The sequence below is a fragment of the Bos taurus genome, chromosome 4, assembly GCF_002263795.3.
Source record: "Bos taurus isolate L1 Dominette 01449 registration number 42190680 breed Hereford chromosome 4, ARS-UCD2.0, whole genome shotgun sequence".
Lineage (NCBI taxonomy): Eukaryota > Metazoa > Chordata > Mammalia > Artiodactyla > Bovidae > Bos > Bos taurus.
The window spans coordinates 106,996,198-107,014,775 of NC_037331.1; the positions used below are offsets into that span (position 1 = coordinate 106,996,198).

The following is an 18,578-nucleotide window of genomic DNA, read 5'->3' on the forward strand; positions in this document are numbered from 1 at the left end:
AATGTGTGTCTGCCCTTCCTTGACTGGTCTGATCTCCAGTCAAGATCAAACAAGTCATTCCTAAACAAGGCAACCCTGAATATTTATTGGAAGGACTGATGCTGAGCTTCAATACTTTGGCCACCTGATGCAAAGAGTCAACTCATTGGAAAAGACCCTGATGCTGGGAAACATTGACGGCAAAAGGAGAAGGGGATGGCAGAAAATGAGATGGTTAGATAGCATCATCGACTCAATAGACGTGAATTTGAGCAAACTCCAGGAGATAGTGGAGGACAGAGGAGCCATGTGTGCTGCGGTCCATGGGGTTGCAGAGCCAGACACAACTTGGCAACTGAACAACATGCCCTTCCTCACAGCAGAATCTTGATTTCTTCAGAGGTGCCAGTGCCCATTTAAAAATATTCAGCTCTTCAGGCCCTCTGGCAGCTAGAGTTGTTCAGGTGAGCTAATTTTGGCCACTGAAACATTACAGAAGTCTGATAGTCAGGGCTCCCAGAAAACATATTACTATCTGCATTAAAAGAGACATATGCAGCAGGTATATTCATTATAGCTTATTCTTGCTGGGGTGTAATTATATTGCCAAAAATAGTAGTAGCAATCTTGAAATCATAAGGATAAATGTGAAGCATCATCATAGGGAGGGGTGTGGGTCATGGAAGTGGTAAAGGGGAAGAGAGACAAAGATAGAGGGAGATTGGGAGGGAGAGAGAAAGAGAGAGCAAGAGAGGGAATGAATGAATATGCATGAATGAACCTGGGTTATCATAAAGCAAGGAGTTAATGCCACAGCCCTGATTATCTGCCTGGACTTTGTTACAGAAGAGAAATAGACTACAAGATCAGTCCACTACAGCATGGCTTCTGTTACCCGTGGCCACGCACAGCGAGTCACTGATTTAACGAGCTACACAAAACCACAAATATCCAAAACTCTGACCTCCTCTAATCTTTCCTTTCCTAGTCCTGTACAGCTCCCTAAGTGGCAACAACTGTCCTTAAAAGTATTTGATCATGGAAATCTCGATTCCTGTCCTCTCTCCTCACTCCAGTTCAGTTCACCAGCCAAGCCTGGAGGCAGAAAGGAGCCAAGGTACTTGTCTCCCTCAAGCTGTGTCTCTGGCTGTCACTGTGTCTTCTCTTGGGCTCCAGTTCCCATCAGACATCCCTCCATCAGGACTCCCAGCTCTTCTGCTGAACAGGCCTAGCATAGCTCCAGCCTTTACCACTGAGCCACCTGGGAAGCCCCCACCCTGCCTAACCCAGGCTCAGACAGACTGATGAATAAGACAAGCACTTCTAACACATCGATTGTTGCTCTGGCCACAGCCAGCAGGAAAAGTGAGAACTCAGCCCTTCCTGGGCCTTAGTGCATTATAGTTGTCTTTACCTTTCTTTCTGGTGGTTCTGAAAAGCAGTAGGACACCATGTGTATTAAAGCGGAAGCTCACTGATGAGGATCAGATTTATTGTGGACATGCATCAGACTCCCGGGAGGGAAACACTACTTACCTGACCTGGAGAGGGATCTTGGGCACCTTCTTGGAGACCTTGAAGCGGCCTTTGACCCCGTAGGTGTCAGTGAAGTACACTCCGGCCACACTGGTCACCTGGTTCCCTGGGAACTCGGACAGCACCTGGTCACTACCGTGCTGACTGGCCCAGTGCCAGGCCTGGCCCCCGATGAGCAAGCCCCCACCACGTTTCACAAACTGGATCAGTTCCGCAGTCATGGTGTCATTGTAGGCACTGATGCAGTAAACCCCCAGGGGTTCTGCTGGTTCTGGGTGAACCTGTGCCTCCACCCCGGAGCCCTCCAGGATGTGTGCTAGTGATGCCAGGGATGGGTGCACACCAACAGGCGCCCCAGGAGAGGGAGAGAGCCAGCGCACTGCATTGAGAAGAAACCGGGCCAGGCCGGCATCCAGCAGATAGCCCTCGTGGGACACCACCACCAAGCGGCCTCGGCCATAGAAGGAGGCCGCAATGAGGACCTGGCCTTTATCGTTCACCATCACTGGGAAGGCAGCCTCTCCAGTAAGAAGGAGTTCACTGGGAACAGGGCCTTCGGGTAGCTCCCAGCTCGTCACTCCATCCATGAGGGCCTCAAAGGCAGCCGCAGGAGTTGTCGCCATGGTTCAGTGAGCTGCAGGAGGAGAAAGCAAAGACTCAGCTTGGTCAGAACAAAGGAAGAAATGTGTGGGGCAAAAAAAAAAAAAAAAGAAAGAAAGAAAACTAAATGCATTCAGGGACTGCCTTGGTATTCCAGTGGTTAAGAATCTGCTTGCAATCCAAGGAACACAGGTTTGATCCCTGGTCCGGGAACTAAGATCCCACATGCAGCAGGGCCATAAGCCACCCTTGAGCCCCAACAGTGAGCTGGTAGAGAGGATCCCACAAGCCACAGCTAAGACTTTATGCAGCCATAAATAAATACATACATAATGCATTCAGATGAAAACCACTTGTTAGGTACCCCAAGTGGTGGAAGGCCCGGGGGTTCAGCAAGGAACACAACAGACAAGGTCCCTGCCTTCACGAATCTAATATTTGAGAAGGGGAAGGACAATAATTAGGTAGACAAGCAGATAAAATGCAGCCATTAATAATTGTTAGATGAAAATAAAAGTTATGTGATATCCAGCAACCAGAAAATTACTTTAGATGGGGTTACAGTAAAGGCCCACATGAGAGAGCGACATTGAAGCTAAGACCTGAGATTTAAGTTGAGACCTGAAATGCTGCAAGCGAGCACTTTTTTTTTAACTTTTTATTTTACATTGTATTGTGGTATAGTCGATTAACAGTGTCATGATAAGTTTCAGGTAAACAGTGATGGAGAAAGTGAAAGAAAGTGAAGGTGAAGTCGTGCCCGACTCTTTGTGACCCTAGGGACTGTAGCCTGCCAGGCTCCTCAGTCCGTGGAATTTTCCAGGCAAGAGTACTGGAGTGGGTTGCCATTTCCTTCTCCAGGGGATCTTCCCAACCCAGGGATTGAACCCGAGTCTCTCTCATTGCAGGCAGACACTTTACCGTCATTGCAGGCAGACGCTTTACCGTCTGAGCCACCAGGGAAGCCAAAGAGTGATGGTAATGTAACTCAAGCAGACACATACATGTATCCATTCTCTCCCAAACTCCCCACCCCTCCAGGCTGCCACATAACATTGAGCAGAGTTCTCTGAGTCATACAGTAGTTGTTTATCCATTTTAAAAATGCAGTGTGGATATATCCATTAAAAACTTCAAACTATCCCTTCCCCGCAGCCTTCTCTCTGGGAGCTTTTTAACAGAGAGAAGCCCCATGGGGGCTGGAGGAGCAGAACCTGAGTGGTGTGAGGGTGGGGCTGGATTCCACAGGAGCAAGAAGATCAAAGTAAGAGTTAAGCTGAGATGACTCAGGACATTATTTCTCTGGACAAAAAGGTCAGTTGACTTTTCAGAAACAAAATTCGTTCTGGTAGCTCTGACTAAATGATTGGGAAACACCTCCCAGTTTCTTAGGTCTGCCCTCACTAGGGAGTTCCCTACCTCTACTTTGGGGAACATTCTGAGGTTCCCCAGGACTTTGAAAATTTGGTGCGCCTAAAACTGAGTTCATTTTTCCCTTCAGAGCAGCTCCTCTTGGATAAACTATACACCAGTCTTCCCATTTGTATAAAGAGAATAGTACATCCTTTGGAGGGTTGTTTTGGAAGATAAAGAGAATGCAGATAAAAACGTCCAGTGTCAGGTATGCAAGGAGAACAGAAATCACGAGTGTCTGTCCCTCTGCTGTGCTTTCTGGCCTCTCCAAGTGACAAGAGCCAGGTAGCAGGTGCGCTGTGTGCCCCAGACCTCATCCAGCAAAGCCCTGGAGGACTCTCCTGGGCACTGGGAGACCTTCTCACCTGGGCAAGGGTCCAGGGGCAGCCCTGAAGTGGCGGTGAGCTGATATGGGGGAAGCTTCCCCTGGGGTAGAGCCATCCTAGGTGCATTCTGGAGCCCCTCATGGGTTACCCCAGGAATTGGGCTCGAGCTGCCCACAGCGATAAACAGCTTAGTGAGAGGTCCTTCCTTACTGGACCAGGGTCCTTCCCGGTTTCCTCCTCTCCACGTCCTCACTGTGCAGTTCTGGGCTCACTTCCCAAGTAAACTACCTGTGCTCAGGTCCTTCTATAAGGCTTGGCTTTGGGGAACCATCGAAACTGACACACACCAAACCCTTCCCTTCCAAGGAATCGCCTCCCTCCTGTTTCCATACACTGTCAGCCTTGCCCTTGTTTTTCCCACTTATCAAATACCACTCCCTTCAACTTACATTCTTATCCAGAGGAGAGCAAGCTGGTTTCTGTCCCTAAGATGCATTCTGTAGTCTCATCTATAATCTTCCTCAAGCATCTTGTCCTCATTAGTTTCATCCACTCCCCCAGGTAAAGCTGAGTGCCTCCCCCTGGATTTTAAGCCTGCAGAGTCTGGGCTTTCCACAGTTTTCTAAACTTTTTTTCCTTTCACTTTCACTACCAATTCTCTAGAAGGCTTGGCTCCTTAAGCATGCCCAGTATTCCTCATAAAACTCCAGCTCCTTTTCTTTCTTTAACTATCCTTCCCATCTGAGGGGCTTCCCTGGTGGCTCAGATTGTAAAGAGCCTGCCTGCAATCTGGGAGACCTGGGTTGGAGCCCTGATCCAGGGATCCCCTGGAGAAGGGAATGGCAACTCACTCCAGTATTCTTGCCTGGGAAGTCCCATGGACAGAGAAGCCTGGTGGGCTACAGTCCATGGGGTTGCAAAACGTCGGACACGACTGAGTGACCAAACCACAACAACAACCCATCTATTGCCTTATTCTGAATATTGCCCGCAGGAAAGTGAATTCACAAAAAAGTACCAGTCCCAGCTGGAGTATGAAAGCCAGAGGGTGAATGGTTTCAGTATGTGGGTTTGGATGGAAAAGCGCAGCGAGAGATCAGGAAGTCTGAGGTCAAGCCTCTGACAAGACAAGTGAGCTCTTTCATGAATCTGAGCCTCCCTAGCTTTACAGGAAAAGCACCAAAAACAAAACAAAACAAACAAACAAACAAACCCCCAAAACCACAGGAAATGAGAAAAAAGACATTCTCAGAACTCTGACTGCAACTGTTACTACGTTCGCATGCATGCACACGCACCCACAAACACACCCCCATACAACCACACATCTTCTGTCAAATTCTTGACCCAGAAATGCAAAGAGGCGAAAGGAAAGCGTTTCGAGACAAACGAAAATAGGGAAAGGAAGGGCGAGAGGAAACCAGAACGTGAACCTAAGGAGACCAGAGACACCGCGACTGCCCACCGCCTGGAATGATCTCCGGCCTGCATCTGGCACCTGGGGGCGCACCGGTCTCCGCAGGTCCTCGGCCCCCGCCCGAAGCCACCTACCCTCCAACTGACGCGCTTGACCCGCGAACTCACGCTTCGGTGGGGCGGGGTGCGGGGAGCGGACCAGGGCGCAGGTACAGATGCGGAGGCGCTTCCTGTGCGCAAAGACTTGTAGGCCGGGGGAGCGGGGCGGGCCGGGGAGGGGGCGGGTCCCGGGGGGGCGCGTCCCTCCCGGAGCCTCCGCCCCGCGGCCCCGCCCCTCCCGCCGCACCCGGGGAGATGCCCTGGGGGATGGGCAGCCCTGATCATGGACACCCCTGGGGGTCAGAACTCCTGCTTCCCCAGACCCTACGAGGGATCCTGTTGTGTGCGAGGGAGCTGGGCAAAGTTGCTGTCACGTTTGATGAGGAAAGCACACGCCGAGTCTCCCATAAGAGACTCGGGGCGGACAAGCCAACAACACCGTGACCCTCGACCCGGGTCGGCTTTGGCCCCGCGTGGATCGGGGCCCCTTCCCCTCCAGTCCCGGATGCGGCGCCCGAGAACCGAGGCTTCCGCGTCGTCCCCACCGGGTTGCTCCTGCGTTGAGGGCCTGTCCCCTGGTGGTCAGTCTCCCGCCGTGCACCGTGTGCCGGGAGGGATTCGCGGGGATCCATGGAGTTCCATCAAAACCGTCTGGGACTGTAGACAGGAATGTTGCCCAGGGATGTGCTTGCTGGCAAGGAAACGTGCCTGTTAACAACATCAGACACGTCCACTCCAGCTGAAGTGATAGAGGGGCTGCGGCTTGAGTTTCTACCCAAGAGGAGTGGGAAGGTCTAAATCAAGGTTAAAGAGGCCCAGATTTGCTGGGAATCTGATTTTGCAGTTTTGCGCAGTCGATACACTATTTTTACTTTGAAGGATTTTTTGTTGTTTGTTTGTTTTGTCCGGAGAAGGCAATGGCACCCCACTCCAGTACTCTTGCCTGGAAACTCCCATGGACGGAGGAGCCTGGTAAGCTGCAGTCCATGGGGTAGCTAAGAGTCGGACACGACTGAGCGACTTCACTTTCACTTTTCGCTTTCATGCATTGGAGAAGGAAATGGCAACCCACTCCAGTGTTCTTGCCTGGAGAATCCCAGGGACGGGGGAGCCTAGTGGGCTTCCGTCTATGGGATCGCACAGAGTCGGACACGACTGAAGCGACTTAGCAGCAGCAGTAGCAGTTAGTTTTATCTTGTTTGTAGAAGGAGAGAGTGACGGTAGGGATGGGGCAAAGGGTGTAGTTGAGGGTGATTGTAAAGATGTGGACTTGAGATCCCTATTTTATAACCTGTCTCTCCTTCTGGGCTAACACTGGTTATACATGTAAATCATTGCTCTGTTTATGGAGTTACTGGATGTGTCTGTTTTTCTTAAAGGATCGTGACTGTCTGTTTACAAAATTACTTAAAAGCATCCATTAATGTCACATCCTCATTGAATTTTCACATGTACTCGACACTTCACTCATATTCCCTTCTGTCTCAGATCTCGAATCTTTGTAAAACAGGTGGTACATCCTCCAGTATCTTCCTATCCAGTTCCATTTTTTCTATTTTCATTTTTTAAGTTTATTTCTAACTTCTTCTTTGATAAAGATACACTTGGGTAAACTCCATTTCTTAAAAAAATTTTGTTGTTGTTGTTGTTTTCTTTTAGGGTATAGCCTATTAACAGACAATGTTGTGATAGCTTAAGGTGCACAGGAAAGGGACTTGGCCATACGTATGCATGTATCCGTTCTCCCCCAAACTCCCCTCCCATCCAGGCTGCCACATAACACTGAGCAGTGTTCCATGTGCTATACAGTAGGTCCTTGTTTATTATCCATTTTAAATATAGCAGTGTGTACGTGTCCATCCCAAACTCCCTAACTATCCCCCCACCATCCTTCCCCCATCCTTCCCCTCCCCTGCAACCATAAGTTTGTTCTCTAAGTCTGTGAGTCTCTTTCTGCCTTATAAGCAAGTTCATTTGTATCTTTCTTTTTAGATTCAACATATAAGAGATGTCATCAGTTCAGTTCAGTTCAGTCGCTCAGTCGTCTCTGACTCTTTGCGACCTCATAAATCGCAGCACGCCAGACCTCCCTGTCTATCACCAACTCCTGGAGTTCACTCAGACTCATGTCCATCGAGTCAGTGATGCCATCCAGCCATTTCATCCTCTGTCATCCCCTTCTCCTCTTGCCCCCAATCCCTCCCAGCATCAGAGTCTTTTCCAATGAGTCAGCTCTTCGCATGAGGTGGCCAAAGTACTGGAGTTTCAGCTTCAGCATCATTCCTTCCAAAGAAATCCCAGGGCTGATCTCCTTTCGAATGGGCTGGTTGGATCTCCTTGCAGTCCAAGGGATTCTCAAGAGTCTTCTCCAACACCACAGTTCAAAAGCATCAATTCTTCAGTGCTCAGCATTCTTCACAGTCCAACTGTCACATCCATACATGACCACTGGAAAAACCAAAGCCTTGACTAGATGGACCTTTGTTGGCAAAGTAATGTCTCTGCTCTTCAATATGCTATCTAGGTTGGTCATAACTTTCCTTCCAAGGAGTAAGCATCTTTTAATTTCATGGTTGCAGAGATGTCATAAGATCTTGCTCCTTCTCTGTCTTACTTCACTCATGACACTCTCTAGGTCCATTCATGTTGTCACAAGTGGCATTATTTCATTCTTTTTAATGGCTGAGTAATATTCCATGGTGTATGTGTACCACATCTCTTAAACTCCATTTCTTGCCTCTCTGTATAGAACATGTCATTTCTTCACTACAGGTCACCCTCTCCTTCGCCAAAAATGAGGTTCAAACTTCGAAATCCAGCTTCTGATTCTACCATTTCGTTTCTTCCCCAAGGTCACTGGTGGACCCCTTTCCAAATCTCATCTCCACCCTGCCTCCTGGCCTTCCGTACACATTGGGTAAGTAAGTGCTGACTGAGTTCATTTTCACTCTTTGCTCTTTAACATCGAGGGAGGAAACAGACAGAACAGGCTCTGTCTTAAAAGCAGGACTCCATCTTGGGCTGGACTGTGGACTTTGAGCTGTATGCCCAGTATCTATGGAAACGACGTACCAGCTGGAAAACCAGACCCCCCGGATGGAAGAGCCCCAGGGCTCGTACCTATACTCTCTGTTGCCTGAAAGAATACCCTAATTATCTGTGTAACCAAATAGAATCATAAATTCTATTATGCTTATGGGGTATGACCACAGGCCTATTGATAAGTGTCCACTGTTAACTACCTAGGCTTAAGGCATAAGAATCACGGGTTAACTTTGATTATATCTTTCTTTTCCTTTGTTCAGACTAGTTTCAGGGAATTTCAGGAGGTGGGTTTGGACACATACACTTAGGATATATAAGGTTTTCAGAAAAACTGGTTGGGGTCCTTGGCTAAGAGGAGACTCTACCTTGGGCCTGCCAGTGTAATAAACTGCACTCCACTATCTGCATTTTCCTTCTGAGTGAGTTTGTTTCCCAGAATGCGTGGCTACAACATTTGGTGCATTGGCCAGGAAACTCCTCACTTTGGGGAGACAAATCCCATTTGGGACTACTCCAAGGCCTTGCGACTCGAATCATCTAGAGTGGGGAAGGTGCTTCACCCTTCTGGAAGGATTTTGCTTCTCAATGCCCGGACCTTTCGTGTTAGCAGGTAGTGGACGGCAGCAGGGGAACTGAGCGCTCAGGTGAGGAGGAACCCACCCATCAGGGTGGAAGAAGGGGCCTGACCACCACCCTGGGAGGGACGAGAAGGGGCATGGACCCACAGGAGCCTGGAATAGGCAGGTGGCAGCGATTGCTTGGTACACAGGTTGACGAGTGTGTTAGAGCTTAGGAAGGAAATTTGTGAATGTCATTTAGGGGGTGGTGTCCACGCTGTCTTGGGGAGAATTATTACCAAGCAATCGCCAGGGAGTTGTTAGAAGAAACTTGGTCTTTGTGTGCTTGTATTCTGCCCTCCCTGAGGAGGTGTCCCATTTGCTGTGAAATTCTTGACCCCCTCGGAATTATCAGGCTAGAAGGAGGGGAATACATCAGTGAATACCAATTGGCTTTTCTTGGGACGGCCTGGGACGTGGGATATTTAACCCATCTGTCTTTTCGTCCACACCTGATCAAGCCCACCAAGCCAGAACGGACTTTAAAAGTTAAGGGAGAAACAGTCTTGGACCACGTGGTGTTCTGGTTCGGCCATGCCAACCGGCAGGTGAAGACATGCTGATCCCCCTTCTCCCTCTGGGATCTGGCAGGTAAGGCTCTTCTCACCCCATTTAGGAAGGAAATGGAATGGCAATATAAGTGTTTCATTGAGTGGGAATATCAGAAGTACATAGAGTACTGAGAACTTCATAGACAGAACGAAAAGGAAAACTAGAAGACAGTCCAAGAAGGTAAGCAAGATGGGGGGAAATGAATCTAAGGCAACTGTATTGGAGTGCATGATTAAAAATTTAAAGAAGGGATTTAGAGGAGACTATAGGGTGAACATGATGCCTAACTGCCTCCACATACTCTGTGAGGTCGAATGGCCCCCTGTGGGAGTAGGATGGCCACCAGAGGACACCATGGACTTAAAAATAGTGGAAACAGTCTATACAGTAGTCACAGGAGAGTCAGGACACCCAGATCAATATCCATATATTGACTTGCGGCTAGGGTTAACTCAAGACCCTCCTCTGGGACAAGGTTCTATATCCAGAAGGGAAAGGGAAAAATATTAATGGCACAAAAATTGACTGATGATAAAAAAGAAATTCTACAGGATTTGGACGGGGATGACCTGCCCCCTCCCCCATACTGGATGACGACACGCCCGCCTCCCAGTGAGTGCACCACCAGGACCAGAGGCCGCCTTAATGCCCGATCCACAGCCAGGTGAAGTTCCTGCAGCAGACGCTGCTCGTCCGCCAGCTCTCCCGGAGATCGTAGAGCCACAGTTTCAGCAGGCTCTGATCCCAGAGATGGAGACTTCTGGTAAATGCCCCCAGGATTCCACCCCAGCCAGATCTCCTAGATTGTATCCAGCTCTCCCAGTGAGTACTGATGGGAAGGGGGAAGAAAACACAGCAATTAGAGGCTGCGCTCCACCAAGGAACAGGGGGAAAGAACCCCACTACAGATGCCCCTCAGAGGCTACAACAGCCTCCAGTTCAGGTCGCATGGGGCACTACCATCAGCCCTCTATAGCCTAGTATTACCAGCCATTTTCCTCTGCGGATATATTAAACTGGCAGAGACACGCTCCACCATACTCGGGGGAGCCACAAGCCATGATTAGGCTAATGGAGACTATTTTCCGAGCCCACCGCTCTACATGGGATGACATAATCCAACTACTAGTCTCCCTTTTTTTACTGAGGAAAGATACAAGCTCCTAACAGAGGCCAGAAAATGGTTAAGAGAAATGGCACCTGAGGGTACTGCAAACCCGCAGCGGTGGGCAGAACCAGCCACCCGCGATGAGAGGCCCAGCTGGGACTGTAACACAGAGGAAGGGAGGGGCCACCTGGAGAGATATCGGGCGGCCATTTTACAAGACGTCAAGAGGGGGGCCCGAAAACCTATGAATATGGTAAAACCCTCTGAAGTGATTCAAAGGGAAAGCGAATCACCCTCTGAGTTCTACAAAAGACCGTCCGAGACCTATAGACTTTATAGGTCCAGAGGCTGCTGGGTCTCAGATGGTGATAAATGCAGCCTTTGTGTTTCTAGCCTACCCCAAAAATGTCAGATGGGGGGACACCAAGGGACTCATGAATTTTTATACATCCCTGAATGCCCAGTGCCTTTGTTGGGAAGAGACTTGCCATCTAAATTGGGGCCACAAGTGACCTTTCCCCCCACGAAAGACCCACTCTTCAAGTGGGCTCAACCACCTATTTACTCTTCCTCTTGGGAACCCCTCAAGATGAATGGAGGTTGCACAATCTCCTGGAAGGGAAACTGGACAAGCTGAGCAGTTGAGAGAGAGAGTTAACTCAACAATTCCCCGAGGTCTGGGTGGAAGACAACCCCCCTAGGCTTGCAAAACAAGTCCCACTGGTAATAGAACTCAATCCCGGTACAATGATGTCCGAACCCGCCTTGGGCCTGCCAGACCTTGCTAAGCCGTTTACTCTTCACGTGACTGAAAAGGACAAGGTGGCTATGGGAGTGTTGTCCCAGACTATGGGGACACGGGATAGACCTGTGGCTTATCTCTCAAAACCACTGGACAGTGTTGCCACTGGGTGGCCGGGATGCTTACGGACAGTTGCTATGGTTGCCTTACTGGTCCAGGAGGCAACCAAGCTGACTTCAGACCAAGATTTGATCGTAAAAGTCCCACACAAGGTCAACACTCTCCTGTGAGGGGACCCCCATAAATGGCTGTCGACATCCCGGATTACTCAATACCAGGGACTGTTATGTGAGAAGCCCCATGTTACTATTGAGCCTTGTCAGGCCCTGAATCCAGCCACTCTCCTTCCTGTGGGAGAAGGTGGGCCCTCACATGATTGCAAGGAAATCCTAGAAGTTTATGCCAGCAGACCTGACTTGAGAGACCAGCCAAGCCCGGACCCAGAGTGGGTCCTGTACACAAAGGCACCAGCCTGGCGAAACAAGGACGACGACTGTCGGGATATGCAGTAGTCACGAAGAAGCCATCGTTGAGGCCAGCTCTCTGCCATCACGAACTATGTGTCTAATCTGGGCCCTCCAGCTCTCAGAAGGCAAGAAGACAAATATTTACACAGACTCCAGGTATGCTTTTGCTACTTTACATGTACACGGGGCTTTATATAAAGAGCAAGGTCCTCTGACAGCCAACAGAAAGGATATTAAAAACAAAGAAGAAATCTCGACTCTATTAGATGCTGTATGGGAACTTGAAAAGGTAGCAATGATGCATTGTTGGGGTCACCAAAAGGAAGACACCGCACAAACGAGGGGAAACCGACTAGGAGATAAAGCCGCAAAACACGTGGCTGAGAAATCTGGGCCTGCTGGTGGGGGATCTATCAGAACCTTTGTACTCTGAAAAATGCCTGAGTTAACTTTAACTCTCCCACAGTATACCCTGGCCCAAGACCAGCTGGCTGAAGCAGAAAGGGCCACCAAAAATGAAAAAGGGCAATGCTGCCCTGGGACATGAACAAAAACCTCCAGGAATACAGATAAAAGGCACTCTAAGTGGACTTTAAACCCTGCTGACACTCATGGTATGTACCTTCTCAGGATGGGTGAAGGCCTTCCCCACCCCAACTGAAAAAGCAAATGAAGTGGCTCACTGTCTGCTTTGAGAAATAATCCCCGGATTGTGTTCCCAACCAGTATAGGATCAGACAACGGCCCTGTCTTTGTACCCGACTTAATTCAACAGGTATGTAAAGCTCTAAATATCAAGTGGAAATTACACACGGCATATAGGCCCCAGAGTTCTGGGATGGTGGAATGAACCAACCAGACACTTAAAAGAGACACTCTCCAAGTGGATCTTAGAGACTGACTGCTCCCGGGTGGACTTGCTTCCAAAGGCTCTGCCCAGACTCAAGATGACCCCACGGTCGCATGGGTCGCATGGCTATTCTCCGTATGAAACTGTGTATGGGAAGCCCCCTCCCATTGTAAAACAAATTTGCCTCAGGTAAGGGGAGATGAGATTTCACAGCAGATGGAACAACTGGGTAAGGTAATAAATCAGGTAACTAAGTTTATACAAGAAAGGGTGCTATTCCCCCTTGGGGAACAGATTCACGAATTTGTGCCCGGGGATCAGGTGTGATGAAGAACTGGAAACACTTCTCCTTGGCCCCACATTGGAAGGGTCCATATACTGTTGTTCTAACCAGCCTTACTGCAGTTGAAGTTGTAGGTGTCACTCCCTGGGTCCACCACATGAGGGTGAAGAGAGCATACCACGTAGACCCAGAGGACGCTGAGTGGACTACACAACAGGACCCCACTGATCCCCGTGAAACCAAGATCATCTTAAAGAAGAAAAAGAGATGAAGCTCTACAATTAACTGCTGCTCCAAGGACTTGCTGTTATCATCTTGAGACTAACCATAGTTTCAGCACAAAGAGGGACCTGTGGTATAATTAAAGTTGAATGTTGTGTATATATTCCTGATTTATCTGGCTATATATCAGCCACCCTAGATGACGTGAAAGGTCAGGTAAAAGTTATGTCTGATGATAATCTTCCTTTTTGGACTTCAGTCCTATCTTGGGTGAAGGGTGATTGGTGGAAAACTATATTTACCATTATTATAGTTGCCTTGATAGTTCTGCTTTCTGGACCCTTTATTTTACAATGTATTATGAACTTTGTAACTCAAAGGTTGATGTCGTTCTCCCAAATGGCGGTCGGAGAGTCAGGGTGCAATATATCCCTATGAATGATGCTCATACTATGAGTTAAGAGCATCAAGAGGTGGGGAATGAAGGAGGAAACAGAACAGGCTCCATCTTGAAAGGAGGACTCCATCTTGGGCTGGACTGTGGACTTTGAGCTATATGCCTAGTATCTATGGAAACGACATACCAACTGGAAAACCAGACCCCCCAGATGGAAGAGCCCCAGGGCTCGTACCTAGACTCTCTGTTGCCTAAAAGAATACCCTAATTATCTGTGTAACTTAAGAGAATCATAAATTCTATTATGCTTATTGGGGTATGACCACAGGCCTATTGATAAGTGTCCACTGTTAACTACCTAGGCTTAAGGCATAAGAATCACGGGTTAACTTTGATTATATCTTTCTTTTCCTTTGTTCAGACTAGTTTCACGGAATTTGGGGAGGTGGGTTTGGGCACGTACACTTAGGGTATATAAGGTTTTCAGAAAAACTGGTCGGGGTCCTTGGCTAAGAGGAGACTCTGCCTTGGGCCTGCCGGTGTAATAAACTGCACTCCACTTTCTGCATCGTCCTTCTGAGTGAGTTTGTTTCCCAGAATGAGTGGTTACAACAACATAATGCTGTATTATTTGTCTCTTTCCCTTTGGATCTCTACCAAAATATACTTTCAGCATTTTAAAGCAGTTTTTTTTTTTTTTTTTTAATTCTTTGAGAGTGGGGGAAGCAGGAATGAAGTGCTGGTACATATTTTAGTATGTTGTGAAACACTTCTCATTTTGGGTGGGATTGTGTTTCCCCAAAATTCCATGTTGAAGTCTCAATTCTCTGTACCTCAGAATGTAACCATATTTGGAGGGAAGGTCTTTAAAGAGGTGACTGAATTAAAATGAGGCCATTGAGGTGGATCCCTAATCCAGTATGACAGGCGTCCCCATGAGAAGAGGATGAGACATTGGGAATGCTCTCACAGGGAGGACAAACCGTGTGAGCTCATGGCGAGAAAGTGAGGGCCTTAAGCTGTAGAGAGAGTCCTCAGGGAAACCGAACCCTGCCAGGACCTTGATCTTGGACTTCTACTCTCCAGAACCACGAGAAGTAAATTCCTGTTCTTTAAGCAAAAGGCAACTCAGAATTACCTAATCAGTAAGTTCTGTCAGTAAGTTAGTGGTTTAATTAGTCTACATCATACAATGTGTTGACTAAAAAAAGATGCACACGGTGAGAGTTTTCACTTAAGTGTTTATTTGGAGCAGTATGAGCACTGCAGCCTGGGAGGCAGCACCTCAGATAGCTCTGAGAAACTGTTCCAAAGAGGTAGAGGGGAAGGACAGAATGTATGTGATTCTGGTAAAGGGCAAGCAAGTACATGCAGTCCAGCACATATTTTTTGTAGAAAGCTTTGGTGGTCTTGTGAAGCTTCTGCTAGTCACGAGAAACAAGCATCATCACAAAGGCTTTTAGTGCTTTTCTAGAGATGAGGAGATACAAGAATTGGGCTCATAAAATCGGCTCCTGAAAATATCTCACTATCTGAAGACTTGTCCTGCCAGTTTTCCAGGAGCACAGAATGCCTTATTTCTGCTCGCCACCCTGAACTCCTTCAGGGGGTGATGAAAATCAGCAGCTGTAGCAGCACATGATTTAATCCTTGAAGAGGTGGATGGCAAGAGCTGATGGCAAGTGCCAATCTGTAACTGACAAGTGGAACCCTTTCCTACTGTTAAAAGAAATAGAGTAAATCTGCAAGTACTTGTATGCAAATGTTGAAAAGCTTAATGTTTAAAATGTTTTGGTTATGGGACTTGCCCGGCAATCCAGTGGTTCAGACTCCACTTTCCAATGTAGGGGGTGGGAGTTCCATCCCTGGATGGGGAACTAAGACCTCTCATGACTCACAGTGTAAAAACCCAAAACATATGACAGAAGTAACAGATTCAATAAAAGACTTTAAAAATGGTCCTCATAAAAGAATCTTAAAAAATAAAATGTGTTGGTTAGTGTGTGTAGTATTATCTTGTTAATGTTATTAGAAAAAGCTTTTATATAGATACGCAGCTGTTGCTGCTGCGGGGGGTGTGTGTTAGTGTGTGAAGAACTTGATAACCATGATTATCTCTAGGATATTTGGGAATGGAGAATACTTTTTATCTACTGTAGTTCTTTTTTAAATATAGTTTTTATTTTTCTTTCGGTTTTATTGATATATAACTGATGTACAGTGCTATGTAAGTTTAGCGTGTGCAACATAATGATTTGATTTATATATGTCATGAAATGATTATCACAATAAATTTAGTGAACATCCGTTATCTCATATAGATGGAAAATTAAAGAAATAGAATTTTTTTTTTCCTGTATGATGAGAACAGTTAGGATTTACTCTCTGAACAACCTTCGTACATAAGGTATAGCATGTTTATTATCTTTATCATATTGTACGTTATATCTTATTTGTGTTATAACTGGGAGTTTGTGCCTTGTGACTGCCTTCATCCAATTTGCCCTCTTCCCATACCTGGCCTCTGGTAACCATGAATCTGATCTCTTTCTCTATGACTTTGTTTGTTTTTGAAGTTGCAAGTGATTCACAACATCACGGTAGTTTGTATATAACATAGTGATTTAAGGAAAGTTACAGTATTTGGTACCTGCCACCTGACTTCCCAGGCAGTGCTAGCAGTAAAGAGCCCGCCTGCTAATGCGGGAGATGAAAGAGGCGTGGGTTTGATCCCTGGGTCAGGAAGATCATCTGGAGGAGGGCATGGCAACCCACTCCAGTACTCTTGCGTGGAGAATTCCATGGACAGAGGAGCTGGGTGGGATACAGTCCACAGGGTTGCAAAGAGTTGGACACGACTGAAGCCACTTATCACGCACACACGCCTACATTTAAAATAATCACCTTGATAAATCTAGTTGTCATCTGTTACTGTAGAAAGATATTACATAATTATTGACCATATTCCTCATGCTGTACATTTCATACCTGTGACTCATTTATTTTGTAACTAAAAGTTTGTATCTCTCAATCTCCCTCACCTATTCCCCCACATACCCCCTCTCCCCTCTGGCAACCACCTGTTTGTATCTATGACTCTTTCTTGGTTTAGTTACGTTTATTTGTTTTGCTTTTTCAGTTCCTCATATAAGTGAAATCATACAATATTTGTCTTTCTTGTCTAATTTATTTTAGTTAGTTTAATACCCTCTAGGTCCATCCATGTTGTTGAAAGTGACAAGACTTCATTCTATTTTATGGCTGAATAAGGGAATGGCAACCCACTCCAATATTCTTGCCTGGAGAATTTTCATGGACAGAAGAGCCTTGCGAGCTACAGTCCAGGGGTCACAAAGAGTTGGGCACTACTGAGTGATTGAATTGACTGAGTTGCAAAACTTCCTCCTACCGAAGTGCAATCTCCTTTTCGTAGAAAATGACTCCTTTTTTCTTATCTTAGTTTGGTCATCACTTCCTTAGAAAAAGACTTTCCTAATCTCCAGACTATACTAAATCCTACTCCTGATATGCCTACACTAAATACGTGTGCTTCTTAGATCTTATCCAGGCTGTGATTTTACATTCATTTGTATAATCATTTGATCTTTCTCATAGGCTTGTATGCTGAGTGTAAAGTCTGTCTTTTTTTGCCCACTATTGAGTCTGTTTCATTTCTGGTATGTAGTATCTTAATGAATACATAAGTGTATGTTGAGTAAACATGTATATAGTGAATGTTCAAGAAATGTCTGATGAATTAGTGAGTAAATAAGTCTTTTGTCACTAGGAGAAACCTATTTGGCAGAGAACCAAATGCAATCAGGTTTCAGAAAGAAAGAACATGCAGAAGCCTATACAAGGAAGATGATCAGATAAGACAGATGGGAATTTCTGAATATTTCAGAGTGGAAACCAGATGTAAAGCGGGGTTAGTTGAGCTCTTGATCTCATACCGGGAAACAACTGGGCTTTGGGAAGCAAAGTGGGAATTGGACACTGAGGGTGGTCAGGCAAGTTTCATGTCAGTGCTGAGTTCAAGGTCTCTTTTGTGAGTTTGTTCTCTTAAGTTTTAACTAGTTTCTACTTACAGCAGCCTCAGTCTTTATGGTGAAGTAATATTTATTAATATTTTTTGCCATATTGTTCTTAAGGACAAATGAGAAGATTAAAGGGTTTCAAACAAAGGTGGTTTTCCAGGGTCAGAGAGCAGAAGAAGCAGGCCCACCATCTACCATTTGGGAGCAAGGCTGCCTGAAGAATGGAAACGAAGTGACACGGGAAGAACATAAGGGTCCGTTTAAAAAACTGGGAAATGAAAGATCGTGACCAGCGTGGGTCCAACTAGGTCATGTGAAGGTGAGGACCCTCAGGCCCTTCCTCCCACCCAGGAGAACACAGAAACTGGTCCATGAAAGTCAGCATATTCTCACTGGGCACATATTCTGTGGCACACTCTAGGAGATGGAGAGGATGCTGTGGTCAGTAAATCTAGGGAGGGGAGAAGACAGGAAACTACGGTATCAGATGGATTTATCTAGGTGCTGAATTGGCTGCAAATTAAGTGCAAGGGAACAGAAAGGAAGAAGCAATTATTTCTAATCAGGGTATCAGAAAAGAACTTACAGAGGTAACACTAAAACTTAGCTTTGGAAAAATGTGCATTACAATGTGAAGCTGTCATAATCCACAGCATGAAGGTATGAGTGTGGAAAGCTTAGTTTGAAAAAGAGAAAATGTTCATGGTGAGGGAAGCTTGTTAACAAGACATATCCAAAGTGGTAGCTCTACAGAGCTGGGCCAGGTTTTAAGCGATTTGGGCTGGTATGATAATGGGTTTGGATTGTAGTTTCCAGTTTCTAGGAAAAG

General features: G+C 46.7%; 1 protein-coding gene across 6 annotated transcripts in view; it reads right to left on the reverse strand.

Moving 5' to 3' along the window:
* TCAF2 (TRPM8 channel associated factor 2) overlaps window positions 1–18,578 on the reverse strand; it is a 34,674-nt gene that overhangs the window by 11,660 nt on the left and 4,436 nt on the right. The window contains 2 exon segments of one of the 6 annotated variants that reach the window (NM_001101924.1): window positions 1,516–2,149; window positions 5,439–5,514. In NM_001101924.1, coding sequence (NP_001095394.1) covers window positions 1,516–2,138 — 623 coding nt within the window. In that variant the 5' untranslated portion in view covers window positions 2,139–2,149; window positions 5,439–5,514. 6 annotated transcript variants of the gene reach the window in all.